This window comes from Drosophila innubila (assembly GCF_004354385.1).
Source record: "Drosophila innubila isolate TH190305 chromosome 2L unlocalized genomic scaffold, UK_Dinn_1.0 4_B_2L, whole genome shotgun sequence".
Classification (NCBI taxonomy): Eukaryota; Metazoa; Arthropoda; class Insecta; order Diptera; family Drosophilidae; genus Drosophila; species Drosophila innubila.
The window spans coordinates 28060444-28078404 of NW_022995372.1; the positions used below are offsets into that span (position 1 = coordinate 28060444).

Below are 17961 nucleotides of genomic sequence, written 5' to 3' on the forward strand. Positions count from 1 at the left end.
TGTCACCTCTCTTGTGAACATAAATATAATCATATAGTTATCTGCGTTCAAAAGTTATCAAGTTCTTGAGGTATAAATTACGCCAAATCCGTATCTTATGTCCGCACCAAACTTCTATTGGAAATCAATAATGTTTTCGTAAGTTTCTCGAAAGCAAGAGTTATATTTAAGCTGGTCATAAACCATTTGGGTTTAACCAAGATCGTTTATCAAGTGTATTGTTCAATGACTTTCAGTCTATAAATTGAATACGTTGAATACGCACTTCTAAAATTCTCATAGCAGTTTAGTTCTTTGAGGGAACCTTATAGATCACAAAGGGATTATGTATTTTCTTGCAGAACTTCGACTAAATTCTTAGAAGCTGACTGTAGAGTAATTACGTTATCGAAATAATCTCTTGTGTTAGTTTGAAAAACGATGATTACACTTTATCAACATAATTGAACTTAGCCCTTTCGTTCCCAACGTTGCCTGTGAGCAACTCGGCTGTTTGACAAATAACTGTGAGCGATCCCCATGTTTTTGTTATATGATTCTTTATAATATCGTGAGGTATATATGTTTACTCAATGGGTGAGTAAATAAACTCACATTTTGAAGTTTTTTAACGAAATTACTTTCAAATGACTGAGCCTGCTTCAAAGAAAATGTTGTGGAACATACTGAGAAATTATCGAAGACGTTTTAAATTGATTTTTTTTTTTTTTTAATCGTTAAAAAAATTCTAAATGTAAAAAAGCAATTGTTTTCAGAATAGATTAAACTTATAGGAGTAATAGTTGAAAATATAATATTAGCATAATTTTCAAGAAATTAATTTTTTAACGTCATCAAATTTCCTGTGGTAGCACCCAAACCAATGGGCGTGGCAACTTCAAATTTTGGCTTAATACTCCTATAATTATTAAAAAACGATTCAAAGTAAAAAAAAGGTTTGAGACCACAGGAAAAAAGTTGGGGGCGAAAGGGTTTATGCTTAGTTGAACAGAAACTAACCTTTATACAAGAATCGTTTACTAATCGGTGATTCATATGAATTATTTCGGTATCGGTATAATAAAAACGTTTGGTTTCGTTTACGGTTTTCATTTTCAATCGGTTTATACAGCCTCAAGTTTACAGTTTCAAAGACGGTTTTAATCCCTGGTTGATATATAAATTAAAATCTTGAAGAGTACTTGAATTATTTTTTGTGTTAGTCCAACTATTTTCACAAAATTTAGCCTTAATTCTCACTGAGCAGTCCATCCCTTCAGAGCACATTAATGCACATCAATCAATCATCTTTTGACAGCCCATGACGGCCCTTTGACATGCGACCTGATTGATGAGCACACCAAATCCGCTTCCGATGAGGTTCAGGAATAGATTAATTCGACAGCTGATTCTGTTTAGGAGAAGACGTCGAAATGGATCAACTATCTGAAGTGGAGTCCAAAAGTCGACGACTCTTTAAAGACTTTCTGCGCAATAGTTATATCAGTGGACTACAGCCCTTTCTGCTCGAAACGTCTGTGCATTATGCCAAGTGAGTAGATACTAGTGAATGCTCCAATTCCCCATTATTTTGGCTTAGCGTATCTAATTCTATAATGTCTATTGACAGAGCACTCTGGCTAACGTTTCTAGCTGCGATTGTTGTATCGACCCACATCGTTATCGTCAATCTGACACTTGAATACATTGACCAACCCACTGAGATCCATATGGCACCCAATCTGGTGCATGTGGCAAACAGTCCCTTTCCCGCGGTCGCTGTTTGCAGCTCAAATATGATCAGCAAACGGCAAATGCAAACTTATGCTGCGAAAATGTAAGTCATTTATTTTGAAGATTATTATTTAAAGTATCCCAAAGTCTTGATCTCACCAACCATGGCCACAATGGAGTCCAACAACTCCTCGCTGGCAGGTTTGATTTGAGCTGCGGGCAGCTGGAATCCTGTAAAGTAGGCATTGGAAGAAGGTCGCAGCTCATAGCAGAAGGCCATGCGCACATCCTGAGTGCCATAGGCCCAGTCAACACTTGCTCCAGCTGCCGGGTAGATGGCATCGTAGATGTTGCCACCAGTGTACTTGGTGTTGTAGCGCTTGGAGACAGCGGAGACGGCTGCCTTGAAGACTTGCTGGAAGTCCTTTACATTGTCAGGCAAGGATTTGGTATGGCCATAGGGATACAGTAGATACTGGGAGTAAGCATGCAGGGAAATGTACAGCTGGATCTTGCCCTTCAGCGATTTAATGTACTCGGACAGCGAGCGGGTCTCGATTTCAGAGAAAGCCGAGGGGCCAGCATATGTATCCGAGCAGGCACTGTTGCTGGCGCCCACCTCGTTCCAGTGGAAACCCCAGTTGCGGTTGGGATCAGCACCATAACAGCTACCATAAGGAGCACGGGTCTTGCGCCACATGCGATCCTTGGTGTGGGTGTAAACGAAGCCATCGGGATTGGCATGGGGAATCACGTACCAGTTGTAGTTATCTGCCAATTGCTTAACAGATGCCACATCTGAAGTAAGCAGTTGGTTGATGATGTAGGTGGCGGCTGCAGGAGCGATCCATTCACGAGCATGAATGCCAGCCTCTAAAAAGATACCGGGTTTCTCGGTGCCGCTCTTGGAAATCTTTAGACCCAGAATAGAGCGACCTTGATAGGTCTTGCCACCCTCGATCAGTGTAACAACGTGGGGATATTGTTTGGCCAAGGATTGCATCCAGGAGTAGGTATCTTCCAGCGCATAGTACTGCTGCCAGTTGTACTCGGCGCCAGCTCGTCCATTGATAGCAACTTTCTCATCGACTTCATCCATTGACTTTTGGAAATCCTTCGACTGCAGTTCATACTTGATCTCAGCCTTGCCCAGTAGCTCCAGTAGATCGGGCACCTTGTGGGGTGCAACTACCATCTGAACATCAGCGCCAACAATATGAACACCATCTAGGAAGATAATGGAGTCAGTGGAACCCTCCAAGTCCTTCAGTACTGCCAGTTGAACCTCGTTCTCCGCCTTGGCCTTGTAAAGGCGATAGTTATCGTAGCGAACACGTTCCGCCTGGCTAAATCCGACGGTGGCCAACAGGCCCAAGAGACCGAATAGAATACACTTGTTCAGCGACATGGTTGTCGTTGGTATGAGGTTGGCTAAGGTGTGCGGTGGTCTTATATAGGCTAGGTGTGCTGCCGCTTGATTCTTTGTCTTTGATGGATTGCAGCTGATAATTGAATTGTGGGCATCTTATTTATAGTCCTTGGAGTTTGTCAATCTTATAGGCTTAAAGTACGGGGATAACGTACGCGTACATAAATATGTATAAGTATGTCTTATCAAACAACACCTTCATTATAAATCTTGAAATATGACGTGCACTCAAAATTGCAACTTTTATTTATTTTCCGTCGTGAAATCCATTGTTTTAATCGTATTCAGTAAAATCATAAAGAATGTAAGGCTTTTTAGATCTGAATCTTAAACAAACAAGTATACTTCAGTTTCGCAGCTTTATTGCATTAGAGAGCAAAAGTATATTGTATCTCAGCAATTCTGTACCAGGCAAAAAAAGATGTAACCTATCGAAAACCAACTTAGAACGTAGGTGTTAATGTAACTTTTGTATCTATTGAGTTATTCATCAAAATTTGTATATAAGTCGTTTCATTTAATTGTTACTTGATATTATTTTATTTTTTTAAAGTTATATTTTTATTTTCAAGAATTTTTTATTTTGTCGAGTGGCATTAGTCGACGTTAAATAAATAAATTGATAACGGGTATCTTACAGTTCATACCTGACTGTAGCATTCTAACTGGTTTTTTATTATGAATTTGCAAAGAACACTACTATTTGAATTTACGCTCGACTTGCATGCTAATGTCCAATCTAATCGACAGCTATCTACACCAGTCTACAAGCAATTCACCATCTGGCAAGAGGGGCGACAACTCCCCGACGGATACCCCCCAATTGGCTTTAGATGTGGACGACTTGGCGCGTCGCCTGTTGGTGTTGGCCAACTTCTACCTGAATGCCCACGATGAGACGCCGTTGGACCTCGTTGAATTGGGTCAACTTCATTGGGTGCTCAACAGTTACTACAATGGAAGCGATTACTCGGTGCATGATATATTGCGGGAGCTTTCGCCTGACTGTGTTGACTTGGTGCCGCGTGGGATAATCTATGGCTCGCCTGTTGACACAAGTCAACTATTTCTCAAACGTGCAACCTCGTCGGGTGTGTGCTGCATATTTAACTATCGACGGCCAAGTTATTCGCAATATCCGTGAGTGTAGAGTTGCGAAATATAGAATAGACTTACGAAATATATGTTCGCTTAGATCTAAACGTGCTCAGGATAATGCTGAGATGGCTTCTTTGCCAGAGTTAATCTTTGAATCGAATTCCATACTTAATGGCATACAATTTGTGCTGCAGGACACAAATGAGGATGACTATACACAGACATATTTTAGCAATACGGCATTTCGGGTGAGATAAGTTAATTATGTACTATCGAACACCTAGCAATTGAGTTTATTTACTGACAATTAAAATTGTCCACACTAATGTATTTATTGATTAATGCTGAACTTACATAGGGGCATCATATTCTGCGGCAATTTCTTACAACTCATGACATTAGTCAAAGTGTTTGCTTCACAGAACTGTGTCAAGCCAAAATGACTGCCGTCAATGTGAACACCAGAGAACTGCAACTGATTGAGCACCACAGCGACAAGTTCGATCAAATCAACTCAGAGACTCGGTCGCAACGGGTTCGATCGAGTCACGGGTCTCTTTGTTTACGATCGAGTCGCGGGTATGATTTTTTTTGCTTTCGAACAATTCGGGTCGAGTGGCGTTCGAGTCATACGATCTGATTTGATTGTGATCGTTTGTGAGCGTTCGTTTCGATCCAATCACGTTCGAGTAGCAATGATCGAGTCATGATCGAACTTGCTGACTGATTTGATTTGATTGTGATTGTTCGAGTACGATCGAAAACGACAGTGTTGATTTTTTATTTTTTTTTCCTGCTTCTTCTTCTAAGTAAATGTGCGCATATATGTACATACATACATTTACATTTATGTAATAATATTATATTTATGTAAATGCATATTTATATGAACGCAATTATGTACACACATTTTATTAAAACTATTATTTATAATTTATTTATTTATTATTAATTATTTATTTAGTTTTAATTTTATTTTATTTATTTAATGTCAACTTAGAATAGTTTATAAAATATAAAATAAAATGATGAAAAATGTCTGTTAAAAAATTAAGTTTTAAATTAAAAGTAAAATGAAAAAATTAAATTAATTAATATTATAAAAGTATAATTTATTTTAAATAATTTAAAGTTTGATAGTTTTTCCAGTCTTTAAAAAAATTAGAATAGTATTATTTTATTATGGGCATGTGTAATTGCATGTATGTATGTATATACATATGTATGTACGTATGTATACGCAGCCCGTAATAAATAAAATCACAACGAGTAAGAGTCAATGTTCGAGTCTGATCGAACATCTCTTACCCGTTGCAGTTCTCTGGTGAACACTACTTGTCATTTTCACACAGCTTCGAAAAGCTTACAAAAATTTAACATTGAACATGTTCAAGAGCAATAGGCAAGTTCCACTAAATGAATAAAAACAAACAATTGACGTGTTTTTTCGCCCAGCAAACATAATAAATTTATTGCATATTTATCAAGTAATGATTATTTCTGAACATTCCACATAACTTTGCTAGCATCCCTTCTTTCTTGCGAGTCTAATTAACATTATTAAATAAAATATATTCATCCAATATCACCTTTTACTTATCTAGAGAATCAATTTCAAGATCACATTAATTTAAAAACTAGTGGGCCGGTGCTTCAATCGAGCATACTCGACTGTCGGAGACCCCGTACATACTATGAAAAAAACTAAGAATGGAAAAAATTAAAAAATATTTAGTTGACTTAATTGCATATTGTATCAGATATCGTATCTCAAAAAACAAAAAAGTTTTTCATACTAAGACTTAGGCAGCTATATGATATAGTTGTCCGACTTAAACCAACTTCGGTAAGAATGTATAAGACTAACTTAAATGCATATTCTATTTATATATTGGTTATGATATTTCATAAACAAAAAAGTTTTTCATACAAAGACTTGATTTTCGCCAGATTGTTCCTATGGGCGCTACATGATATACTGAAAAAAGAAACAAGCTTGATCTGTCTGCAATATAGAGGAATCTGCTTACCAAGTTTGGTGTCACTAGCTATTAAATTGTTCTTAAAATTTGGATATGAAATTTTCTGTGTCTATGTCCCAAAAAATCGAACTTGCTCGATATCACTACGCAAATAACCTATAAAGAAGTCATTTTCACCGGTGAAAATTTCTATGGACCTGAAAAAAAAAACCGGTTCTGTTTTTAAGTTCCATAGAAAATTTCACAGGTGGAAGCAATGTCTGGGTGCATTTTCGTTGTATGAAATTACTTCTCTGTAGGTTATTTGCTTAGTGTCGATATCAAGGATGCAAATCACAAAAAAAAAAAAATATTTTTTTTGTATAATTTTTCTTGATTTTTTTATCGAAGTACCTTAAAATAAAATAAAATATAATAGTCTAAATTAGTTTTAAGATGAACTATTATTTTATTATTTTTTATGTTATAATATAATTTAAGTAAATTATAAATTCCAAGAAAAGTTTCGATTGAAGATCATTTAGTTCCGCAAATGCGCTTCGATGAGCAAACTCCAGTGAGTTGTCGATGTTTTCATGAAAACCGGTTCAATCAACTCGATATATCGTCGCTTTCACGTTAATCGAGTTGTCGATATTTCGACGTATGTTTACAACACTAATGAAAAGTATGTATTTATTTTTTTTTTTCGAACCGAACCTTTTATTTAAGAAATGGGTTCGGTTCAGGTGCGGGTGCACGGAGTATACAACATCAAATGTTCTGTTCATGATCCGGTTCGGATTGCTTAAAATCCCGAACGGAACCGGGTTCAGCAAGCTCGGTGCAGAACATTTGAATTTTATGTCACAGCATTTGTGTTCACATTGACTCTCTGTGCCTGTCAAATATGACTCTCCGTGCCCCTATGTAAGCCCAGCATAACCTTCTTGAACTTAAACGTACATAATATCGATTTACATATTGGATAATTTTTAATATACCAAATAATTTAATCATGAAATGCACACAAGAAACAATATCGATTTACATATTACTAGACGTTTTCAAATCAAAAAAAAATTTATCAATTGATGGCGCTCAGCTCAACAGTAACAATGTTGATAAGCATCTTAATAAGTCTACCTTACGTTAAGTTTACGTTTTTTCCTGTCTAACTTTAACATTACGTTACTTCATTTCAGCTGCAAATATTTCCTCAGGAAGATTATGCGACAATTCAGTCCAATACAAATGGAGGGATTCTCGTCGATCACAATACCATTGTGGAAGTACCCATACAACCTACATTCTTTGACAGCAGTGAAGCGGTGCGTGGTGTAACTAACCAGACACGGCGCTGTTATTTTCCCGAGGAGGGCAGACGACTATTAAATCAGTAAGTGAAAACAAAGCCCACAGACGATTCTTAATACCCATTTTAGACTGGAGTCACTAAGCAAAGTCGCTAGCTGCGTTACAAAGTTCGTTCACACCGCATCAGCCACTAAAAAATAGTCACTAACTGAGAGCTGAGTTGTTTTAACAAACGTTTGTAGTATCACAATTAAAATTTTATCTAAAATGATTTCAGTGGAAAGTGTCATTTGCATGGAAGTGAGTTTATTATGTTTATTTATGCGCATAGTAAGGTGGAACTAATATTTCTTGCATAGAAACGGAGCGGCTGCTTTTGGGAAAACAGCAGTTAAAAATGGAGCGCTAATTTTTGAGGAGATAGTGAAGAAGCTACCACAATTGGAGAAAAAAGAAACGAACTTTTGCCCCAGCATCCCTTGGATCGTCTGATGCTTCATTGCTGTGACTGAGGCTCCATGGTTTTGAGAGACAGCGCCATCTCTGAAAATACATGCATATTTTTTCTCTAGCCGCGCAACTTTCCAATCCGATCAGACCATTCCTCTAAAAGTATATGCTCCAGATCTTCCATTCACTTCTTGCGCTGCTTACCATTGTTCACTAATAAAATTAAGGTATTAATGAAATACATTTTTTTTCGTAAAATAAATTGCGTTTACTCTTGTCGTTTGTTAACAAATGATACCTTTTTATTTTTCACTTGTCGAAAAATAGCTCTTCAAAATTGTCGCTTCGACTTTCCATTGTTGCAAAATATAAAATTGACAATGTTATCACTCTGTTAATAACATTTTAATTACCAACACTGGCTCTGACAGTCGCTAACAACAGCGGCATTCACTATTTTAAACTCAACTGTCAAGTTTTTGTATGAGCCCTGCTCTGAATTTGTGACTGCTACTAGATTTTTTCGTTTTGCCCAGTTCAGACGGCCACTTTTTAACCGGCAGTCAAAAACTCAAAAAATCCGACAAAACCGTCATTTAATCCCAAAAGATAGTTATTTAAAAAATAAATATAATTTTTTGTAATAAGCCCTAACTGTTTGCTTTCTAAGACCATATCAACTGTTAAGATCGGTGGAAAAACATTGGACTTACAGATTTTTTAAGAGCAACAATATAGATAAAAATCCGTTACATTTGAGGCTGACACGCTCTTGAATGTGTGCAATGTATGAAGAAGGCATGTTATTTTTGGCAAATGTTTGAATGAATTTTTTAGGTTGATTAATTTTGTAATAAGGTTGTGAAGAGGTTGTGTAATGGCCTGGCCCTATAATAGGTGCAAGTACCGGTCATAAAATTTAAGAATACAAGTACCTGTCAATAAATAAAGGGGCTCCCCTTTGAACTATATTGATAATTAAAAAGCTCAGTAAAAGCCATAGATATCTTAGTTGGTGGATAATTTGTAGACATTATATGATTAATTGTAAGCCACTTATGCCTTACAGATCCTACTACTCATTAGACGAGTGCCTACTGTTGTGTCGCATTGAGAGCATGGTGCAGCATTGCGGTTGTGCCTCATCACCAATGGCAGGTAGTTCCATAAACGTCGCCTACTGCACGCTGCTAGATTTGCCGTGTCTGATGAGGTGGAAGCGCATATGGTATGGCTACACGGAGTATCCGTATGTGCAGCTGGACGATCAGGATGATGAATCCAGCATTGAACAATGTAAACATTGTTTGCCCACCTGCGATGGCGTCAACTTTGATATAGTTAGCAATGTGGCTCCACTGCGTAGGACTTACAATTCGTCCGGTTATTTTCACGGTTTGCTGTAAGTCAATTATATAGTTAACTGATTAATATCCAAGCAATGCTTTACTTCTAGAAAGGGATTGACTAACGAACGACCGTTATCCATAATCAAGTTGTTCTTCAGGCTACGCTTTGCTCAAGCCACACAAATGGATATGGTTGGAGATTGGGTTATACTGTTGAGTTGGGTCTACTTTAGTTTAAACCATTGATACTGCCTTGACTTGGATTGGAAACTAAATAGTGTGGCATAATTTCTAAATACTTGACCAATGCAGATAGATTCTGAAAGAATTTCAAAAAGCATTAGCAAAGTTTTTTAAAGTTTTTCTTATTACATATAATATTATTATTAAAATTATTTATCAACACTACATTCTAAACATCATAGCAAGATTTAACAGAATATGTATGAAACAGATTTTTCAACATGGCAGTGTAGGATTCGAACCCAGTTATTATTTGAACTGGTTCTAGTTATGTAACAGGTCGGCGGCACAACGGAATCTCACGCAAAGTTAATTAGACTGTAGCAATTTTTCCTTTCTCATGTGATATTTATAAACAGGTATTAAAATACAAAAGAATTATTTAAAAAAAATTAGAATGCAAAATGTGAAAGAAATACATTTTTTTTTTAAATTATTAAATTGACTGGGGATTTTTTGTCCAATTAAAATATGTTTCTATAAGAAAGAGAATTCTGTGACACTAAAGCGTTTCCCAAATCCAAGTCAAGTTCAAGTACCAACTAAGTTTTTGAATACAATTGGTTTGTTTTTTTTACTCAGATCTTTCATTCTTTACAGATCGATTTGGCGGCATTCTCTCACTGATGTATGGCTTTAGCATTATTAGTTACATAGAAATTCTTTACTATTTGACGGGCAAATGGTTTGTGCATTACTACAGGTCCTTTAAAAGTAAAAAGGAAACCAGTAAAACTGATTCTCAAAGTTACTCACTTAATTGGGAAGAGTTGCTTCCCCATGGAACTGGGTCGTCCGTGCGGCAGCACTAAATAATAATGCAATTTTCTTATGTGAATGATTAGCACAATACACAGTATATTGAAATCGCTTCACTCTTACACAAATCCAACAATCGAATGAACTTATATAAAATAAACAGCAGTTATGTATTTAATGCATCACACAAAGTCTAATGACAAAACTCGTCTTGTTCATTCCCATCTAATAATCATCGCCACGTGAGACGACCTCCTTGCAGGTCGGTCGAAGCATAATGGTGTGCTCATATTGAGCCGTATAACATCCCTTGATATCGCACAGTGGCGGATAGGCCTCGACAATGCCCTTATCGCACAGATCTTTCAGAGCCATTTGGTATTTTGTGGCGCCAGCGCGATCCAACCAACGCTTGCAGAAGGCCAAGGTGCCAAAGTGCTTGTTAATGGTACCCAAGAGTTGCTTGGAAGACTGCAGACGTAATGGCACAAATGGTAAATCAAAGTTCTTCATATAATGCGAACAGTCCATGTCATCGTGCACTAGACCACGACCTGTGGAGCCAAAGGTTTCAATCGCATAAAACTCATCCTCCTCCATGCGAGTCGATTCGCCGCCTTTAACAATCGGCACAGTTTTGCCAGCATGAATACCTACAACAAAGCAGATAATTAGATGATGATAAGCTGTCTTATTACTAAGTTGGGATTCATCGCTTACGGTACGGGCTAATTGAGTGTCCGTTCAGATTACGTATGGCCTTAATAGGATAAGTCTTGCCATCCAGTTCGATTTCATACGATTCCATCACCTCTTGAATTGCTGAACCAATGTCGCATAGACGCACATCAATGCCGGCCTCCTTGATGCCAGTGTTGGTGGCCTCCTTGACAGCCTGGAGAAGTTTATCATACTTATTGTTGAATGTCAGCGTGAAGGCGCAGTCAATGATGCGTCCTTTGATGTGCGTGCCAAAATCAATTTTGCACACATCATCGTGCTGCAGCACCGTTGTGTCGCCCGCATTTGGTGTATAATGGGCAGCACAATGGTTTAGCGAGCATCCGGTGGGAAAGGCCAAGCCGGCATCCAAGCCATTCTCACCAATAAGGCGACGTGCGGTGTTCTCCAGTTCCTCACAGATCTGTATCATTGTCATGCCTGGCTTAATGTAACTTTGCATATACTGACGAGTTTGACGATGCGCCTCGGCTGCCTGACGCAGCTCCTGATAGATATCATTGTTCATGCGGTCCAGTGCGCGCTTCTCCTCCGATGTGAAACGATCCTTGGCCGTGCGATCGTCGGGCATATCCTTTGGCGTGGGATACTCCATTATCTGACCCTCGGGATAGTTGCCATTGGCAAACAGCTCCGAAATGGGAATAGTTGGGGGATCTGTTTGACCACCACCTACTTTTTTGCCCTTGTTCTTCTTCTTTGCTGGCTGAGCCGCTCCTGCTGGCGCCTTTTTCTCCGCATCGCCATTTGTGTTTGCGACCGGCTCGCCTCCCTCAGCCACAATTTTAGCAGCAGCCTCTGAATTATTACATACATATGTATATGGTTGAATTGCGCATGTAAAATATGTCTACATATGTACATACATACATACGTATGTCTATATGTATATAAAAGTACAACTGCAATTGGCAGGTCACTCACCTTGTCGCAGTTTCTTGTTGTTCGGCTTTGGCTTCTTTTGTTTCTTGGCATCCTCGCCGGTTGCTGTTGCAGCAACTTCGGACACGATGGCCTCAACTTTTGGTGTCTCCACGGCAGACATTTTGACGTATATATTTCTAAAATTGTGAAACTAACTTGCGGCTACAAAGCAATGGCGATGAAAGGAAAACACGAGGTTAGTGATGTTATATGAGCCGTATGCGATACATTTGAGCACTTCATCGATAGATTTTTATACTGTATGAATTGTGAATATTTTGCTAAAATTAGCCTTCTTGATTGCACTTTTTTGTAAAAAATTTACGGCGCTGTTACTATTCTTATGTACTACAAAGCAAATTTCAATTCTCTACAAAATATTATAAAGTGGCAGTGAAAAACTCAATACCAGACACCACATCAATATCGCTCATCTCTAGTCCCTACATATATATCGATTATGATATTGCAGCATGCAAACCGATAGCTTGTGGCGGTGGGCGATTACAGACTTTTGTAATTATTTATTTTTTATAAATGGTATTCCATAAATATATTCAGATTTGGTTTTGATTAGGTAAAACATCTACTAGCCTGGGCCAGCTCCAAACAAAACAAAAAAAAAAAAGACCGAATAGAAGGCGATTTGTCATAAATTTAGTTTGGAAACTCAACTAGTTTTTTTTTAATCTTTGAAGTTTCCATACAAAGTTGCGTTTTTTGTTGTTGCTTTGTGCAACTTGTCTCTGTTATTGCCCGTTACCAACACTTCATTTTTTTGACTGCTATACAAATTTTCCGGGTATTAAAGATTTAAAGGCCAGTTTCGAGTAGACCAGAAATTTCCGCCGACAGAAAGTTTTCTATGGAATTGTTGGCAAATTCTTCTCTTTACGGCACTAAAATTTTTATATAGATTTTAGACCTACCAGAACTTTTTCTGGGCTACTCAATACGGGCCTTAATGGTAAAGGGTATACATTATGTGCATGATTTATGTTTTGCTTGCTGAGCAGTCGATCAAGAATGTTAATATAGGGTGGCCCTTCTAGCGGTTGCATTTCGAACTACTCATTATTTCAACTTTGACAGCTCGAATGACATTGCCAGTGTGTAAAATACCAAGTAAAAGGTTTGCGGCTTACGAAATGGTTAAGTTTACGCTCGAAGAAAATTGGGACAGTGAGTCGTTGATTTTGTTTTTGGAAATCGATTTAATCAGCTTTATAGATTGTCAAAAAAATCATCGAGTTGAAGTAATCGATAATAGCTTCCGCGAAAATCGAGTTGTCGATATTTCGATATATTTTTACATCACTAATCGACGACATATGGTTCCAGCAGGACGGCGCTACGTGTCACACAGCGTACGCTTGAAAATCAAATAAACAGACGAAGAGGCGATGTCAACTGGCCGACTCGCAGCTACGATTTGACCCCGTTGGATTATTTTTGCGTGTTGCTGTCAAGGATTAATGCTATGACAACCATCCAGAGACGCTTGACGACCTAAAGATTGAAGTCGCCATTGAGGACCATGCTAAAAATTGGGTCGATCGGATGGCCTGCTGCAAGGCCTCCCGGGGCAGCCAAATGGACAGGGTTGTCGAATATTTTTTAAAAATCGTATCGATAATATTTTTTGTTTTAAAAAAATATCAAAATGATATTTAATATATTGATATATTTGATATTTTTATTATTTCCTTTTTTGAAGGGTTGTTAATAATATATCAATATATCGATATTTTTTCCAAAACTGATATATTTATTTCGTAATATTTTTTTTGTCCAAATATCAAATATGCGATATTTTTGTTGGCATATTTTATGATATTTTTGCGTTAGTCAGTCTGTAGTCTGGATAGCAAGCGAAAGCGACCCCGAAAATAGTCAGCTGAAGTTAAATCTCAGCTTGCCGGCTGCTTGCAGTTCTGGAATTTGCATAAGGCGTCCATGCCGGGACTTTATAAAATCGCTTTAAGGTACCTCATCAGCCCTGGTAGCTTAGTGCCTACGGAACGGCTAGAGTACGCTATAAAATGTGTCATATGTGACTCTCGTAGCCGAATGACAGATCTCCACATAGCGCAACGCGTATTCTTAAAGTTCTTGAAATCAAAGTATTGGAATTAAAAGTTCGTTATTTTTTAATATTATATAATTGAATTCTCTTAATTGTTTATATCGAATATAAAAAAAAATTTAGTATCTCATATCATACTAATATCGAAGTAATAAACAACCCGCAAAAAAAACCTCTACACGAAGTCTAGTGACGAAAGCAATTTCTAGCCCCAAAATTTCTGATATCCAATTTTGTTACGAACAAAATTCAGTTTAATCTAAAAATTTTAAATTAAAATATAAATTAATAAAAAAAAGCGAAAATTGGCACTGTGAGCAAAAAAGGTGAGCTTCTTTGTGCATAAAAATAACTTTTTGCGCAGTGCCGAATGCCAATTTTCGCTTTTTTTTTTATTAATTTATATTTTTATTTAAAATTTTTAGAGTAAACTGAATTTTGTTCGTCACAAAATTGGATATCAGAAATTTTGGGGCTAGAAATTGCTATCGCCACTAGACTTTTACCTCGTGTAGAGGTTTTTTTGTGGGATATCAGAAATTTTTGCAATAGCTTTTGCTTTTGACATTGTAACTTTATCATTAATGCAGGCTGATTGTAAAATATATAAATTTAGTTGTTGAACGTATTTCATATTCATATTTCAGGGCTCCGTACCCTGCTTGCTTTGCTCGCGTTGCTACAGTCGAGCATACTCTACTGTCGGAGAACCCGTACTTACTATAAAAAAAAAGTATTTCATACTAAGACTTGGATTTCGCCCGATCGGTCCTATGACAGCTATATGACATAGTGGTTCGATTAGAACCAACTTTGGTCAGGATATATAAAACCAAGTTTAATGCATATTGTATCAGTTTGGTTGAGATATCTCATAAAACCAAAAAGTTTTTCGTACTAAAGTCTAAAGTCTAAAACCGACTAAAGTTGGTTCAAATCGGACCACTAAATCATATAGCTGTCATAGGACCGATCAGGTCAAAATTAGGCTTTAGTATGAAAAACTTTTTGTTTAGTGAAATATTTTAACCAAATTTATAGAATATGCATTTAACTTAGCTTTATCCATCCTGACCAAAGTTGGTTCATGTCGGACCACTATATCATATAGCTGTCATATGACCAATCAGGTGAAAATAAAGTTTTAGTGTGAAAAACTTATTTGTTTTATAAGAAATCTTAACCAAACAAATACAATATGCATTTAGCTTGGTTTTATATATCCTGACCAAAGTTGGTTAAAATCGGACTACTATATCATACAGCTGTCATAGGACCGAACGGTCCAATTTTAAGTCTTATTATGAAAAACATTTTGGTTTTACGAGATATCGTTACCAAACTAATAGAATATGCATTTAAGTAAGACTTATATATCCAGACCAAAGTTGGTTCTAATCGAACCACTATACCATATAGCTGTCATAGGACCGATCGGGCGAAATCCAAGTCTTAGTATAAAAACTTTTTTTTTATAGTAAGTACGGAGTCTCCGACAGTAGAGTATGCTCGGTGTAGCAACGCGAGCGAAGCGAGCGGTGGGCGCAGACCCCTAGTTTTCTTTATAATTAAAAAAAAATTATTAAATATGAAAGAAATTTAACAACTAAATTTATATATTTTACTATCTGCCTGCATTAATGATAAAGTTACAATGTCAAAAGCAAAAGCAAATGCAAAAATTTCTGATATCCCACAAAAAAAACCTCAACACGAGGTCTAGTGACGAATGCAATTTCTAGCCTCAAAATTTCTGATATCTGATTTTGGTATGTAACAAGATACTGTACATTTTATGACGTCGATATTAATATGTAATAAGATACTATGTTAAACAAACAAAATGAATTTCATGACTTCTATATTAATATGTAATGTCACTTACATATTATGCCCGTATAGCATATATACATGGCTTTTGAGATTGATGAGAATTTTTAGTAACTACTCATTTTTAGCTAAAGAATCAATTAAGGGACCAAATGATGATTAGAATGATATTCCGGGTGAATATCGGAAAATCTATAGAGATTTTTTCAAGAAATGATTTTAAGGATTTTGAAAATGTCGGAGCTTATTTCCGAAGTCACTGAGCCGACTGCCATAAAATGATTTAAAATTTCACTGGGACATTTTCTGATTTTGCTGTACAAAAATCATATCTTTTAAACCAATAACGATATTTAAAAAATTTAAAAAGCATTTTAGCTTTAAGATGACTTTTTACACTGCGTGATAGGCCCACTGGTTGATTCAGGGCTTTCGGTCAAAGTTGAAAAATATTTTAAGAGCATATTTTACATGTAAAATTTAAAAAAATCAATTTTTTTTCCCCAAAATATACATTTTATTCTCTTTTCATCTTTTGAAGAACATTTAGTAGTATTTAAAATAGTATTCTAACGCTAATTCAAAAAAAAAAAAAATTTTTTTTTTAATCTCTTATGATGGCTTGCATAGCTCAAACGTATGTAATTGCACTGCGCTCTTCCTCTTCTATCACCATTTTTTTGCGAGGTTGCATCACTTTTTGCTCTATAACTTCCTAAGACGCAAGAAAGACCGGGGTTATTTAGTTAGTGAATTGATTACCGAAGACTCCTGTAGTAGTGGGATAGAGTCCAAAGGAGTCCATTAGAAGTTCTAGTCAATTAAAGTCAAAAAATAGCCTTATTTTACTATTTTTTTTTAACATTGCTGGAATAAAAAGTCAATAAGTGAAGAAACAAAATAACAAAACGGCATTTAATTAAAAATTAACATGAAATTAACTGAAATCAAAAACATATAGATCGGTCGTATAACTTGACAACAAAACAGTTTTAAAGTTTGCATTTTTAGTAAAATTTGCACATTTGTGCGCGCACTGAAAAAAGGGTCAACTTTGATAGGCTGCCACGCCCACTATATTTACCTGATTTCAAAATCTTTTGGATTTGTAATCTTAAAAGATTTCACTATCGAATGCATTTATTGCTTTTGAAATCTCTTTCATCGAAAAAATGATTTAAATACATACCCCACACCTTTCTGTCCCACTGTGCGACGTAGCCGGCAGAGAGAACCGGCGGCGGCGACTAAGCCGTCGAATTAATCGGCGGCGGCGGCGTATGCAGTTAGAAAACAAAATTCTTTTGTTTATACCCTAGCAAAGGGTAATATATTTTTAAATTTTTATCACTTTAAATGTTTTATAAGAATTTAATAAATGATTTCAACAAATTAACAGTCATTCCTTATAACCTTGTTTACAGATTGCTTATTGAAATGAGTGAGTGAACGTGTTCTTTTAAGTTTGCTCTTTTTTGTTCACTTTTTAATTTTTGCACTGTTGTCAAATTGGGGACAATTAGAAGGTTTTTCCATTAGTAATCGCACCTTTACTTGTTAACTATCAGTAATCAGTATCTGCTGAATGACATGATGCCATTTTGTTAAATCAGCCTACTATGTTTGTTAAAAAGTTCCTTTCGTCGTTTGTAATAAACAGTCAGTATCAGGTATTTAGGGTTTAAAAACTTACAATAAGTTTTACTTCATTTGCTTTTGCTTCGACTTCGAAAATATCTGAAGTCGAAGTCAAAGTCGAAACATAAATCGAAATGTATTTAAACAGTTTTTAAAAACTTACAATAATTTAGCTTTTGCTTCGACTGTTTAAATATCTCAAGTCAAAGTCTAAGTCATAAATACGTCTAAATCAATCGACTTTTGCTGTTTCGACTGTAAGTTTTTAAACCCTGCAGGTATCACACTTTTTGTTCGATAAATTTTTGTGGTACCGATTATTCAAGAGATCAATCCCAGGAATTAACATTAAAAAAGTATATATATTTAATCAACATTCTTGATCAGCTGTGAGCTTTCAAAGTCCGCATTTGTCAACGCAGG

General features: G+C 36.4%; 3 protein-coding genes across 3 annotated transcripts; 1 reads left to right on the forward strand and 2 right to left on the reverse strand.

Annotated features, from left to right (window-relative positions):
- The first annotated feature begins 1412 nt into the window (after positions 1-1412).
- LOC117781293 (sodium channel protein Nach) lies at positions 1413-10372 on the forward strand. The gene is made up of 9 exons (XM_034618044.1): positions 1413-1531; positions 1610-1816; positions 3893-3904; positions 3935-4282; positions 4338-4488; positions 7407-7600; positions 9038-9370; positions 9425-9534; positions 10161-10372. The coding sequence occupies exons 1-9, from the start codon at positions 1413-1415 to the stop codon at positions 10370-10372; spliced, it is 1686 nt and encodes a 561-aa protein (XP_034473935.1).
- Positions 1802-3136, reverse strand: LOC117782405 (zinc carboxypeptidase A 1-like). Its single transcript, XM_034619523.1, has one exon. It carries the CDS (start codon positions 3119-3121, stop codon positions 1841-1843), a length of 1281 nt encoding a protein of 426 aa, XP_034475414.1. The 5' UTR covers positions 3122-3136; the 3' UTR covers positions 1802-1840.
- Positions 10373-10389: 17 nt separating the features above from the next.
- LOC117782404 (methionine aminopeptidase 2) lies at positions 10390-12216 on the reverse strand. The gene is made up of 3 exons (XM_034619521.1): positions 11985-12216; positions 11040-11858; positions 10390-10972 (listed from the first exon to the last, which is right to left on the reverse strand). The coding sequence occupies exons 1-3, from the start codon at positions 12103-12105 to the stop codon at positions 10545-10547; spliced, it is 1368 nt and encodes a 455-aa protein (XP_034475412.1). The 5' UTR covers positions 12106-12216; the 3' UTR covers positions 10390-10544.
- Positions 12217-17961: the final 5745 nt, after the last annotated feature.

Coding starts and splice junctions, on each gene's coding strand:
- LOC117782404 (XM_034619521.1), bottom strand. CDS start 12,105: ATGTCTGCCGTGGAGACACCAAAAGTTGAGGCCATCGTGTCCGAAGTT. Junction 11,859..11,984: donor CAACAAGAAACTGCGACAAG/GTGAGTGACCTG, acceptor GTAATAATTCAG/AGGCTGCTGCTAAAATTGTG. Junction 10,973..11,039: donor ACACTCAATTAGCCCGTACC/GTAAGCGATGAA, acceptor GCTTTGTTGTAG/GTATTCATGCTGGCAAAACT.
- LOC117782405 (XM_034619523.1), bottom strand. CDS start 3,121: ATGTCGCTGAACAAGTGTATTCTATTCGGTCTCTTGGGCCTGTTGGCC.
- LOC117781293 (XM_034618044.1), top strand. CDS start 1,413: ATGGATCAACTATCTGAAGTGGAGTCCAAAAGTCGACGACTCTTTAAA. Junction 1,532..1,609: donor ACGTCTGTGCATTATGCCAA/GTGAGTAGATAC, acceptor GTCTATTGACAG/AGCACTCTGGCTAACGTTTC. Junction 9,535..10,160: donor AGATTGGGTTATACTGTTGA/GTTGGGTCTACT, acceptor CATTCTTTACAG/ATCGATTTGGCGGCATTCTC.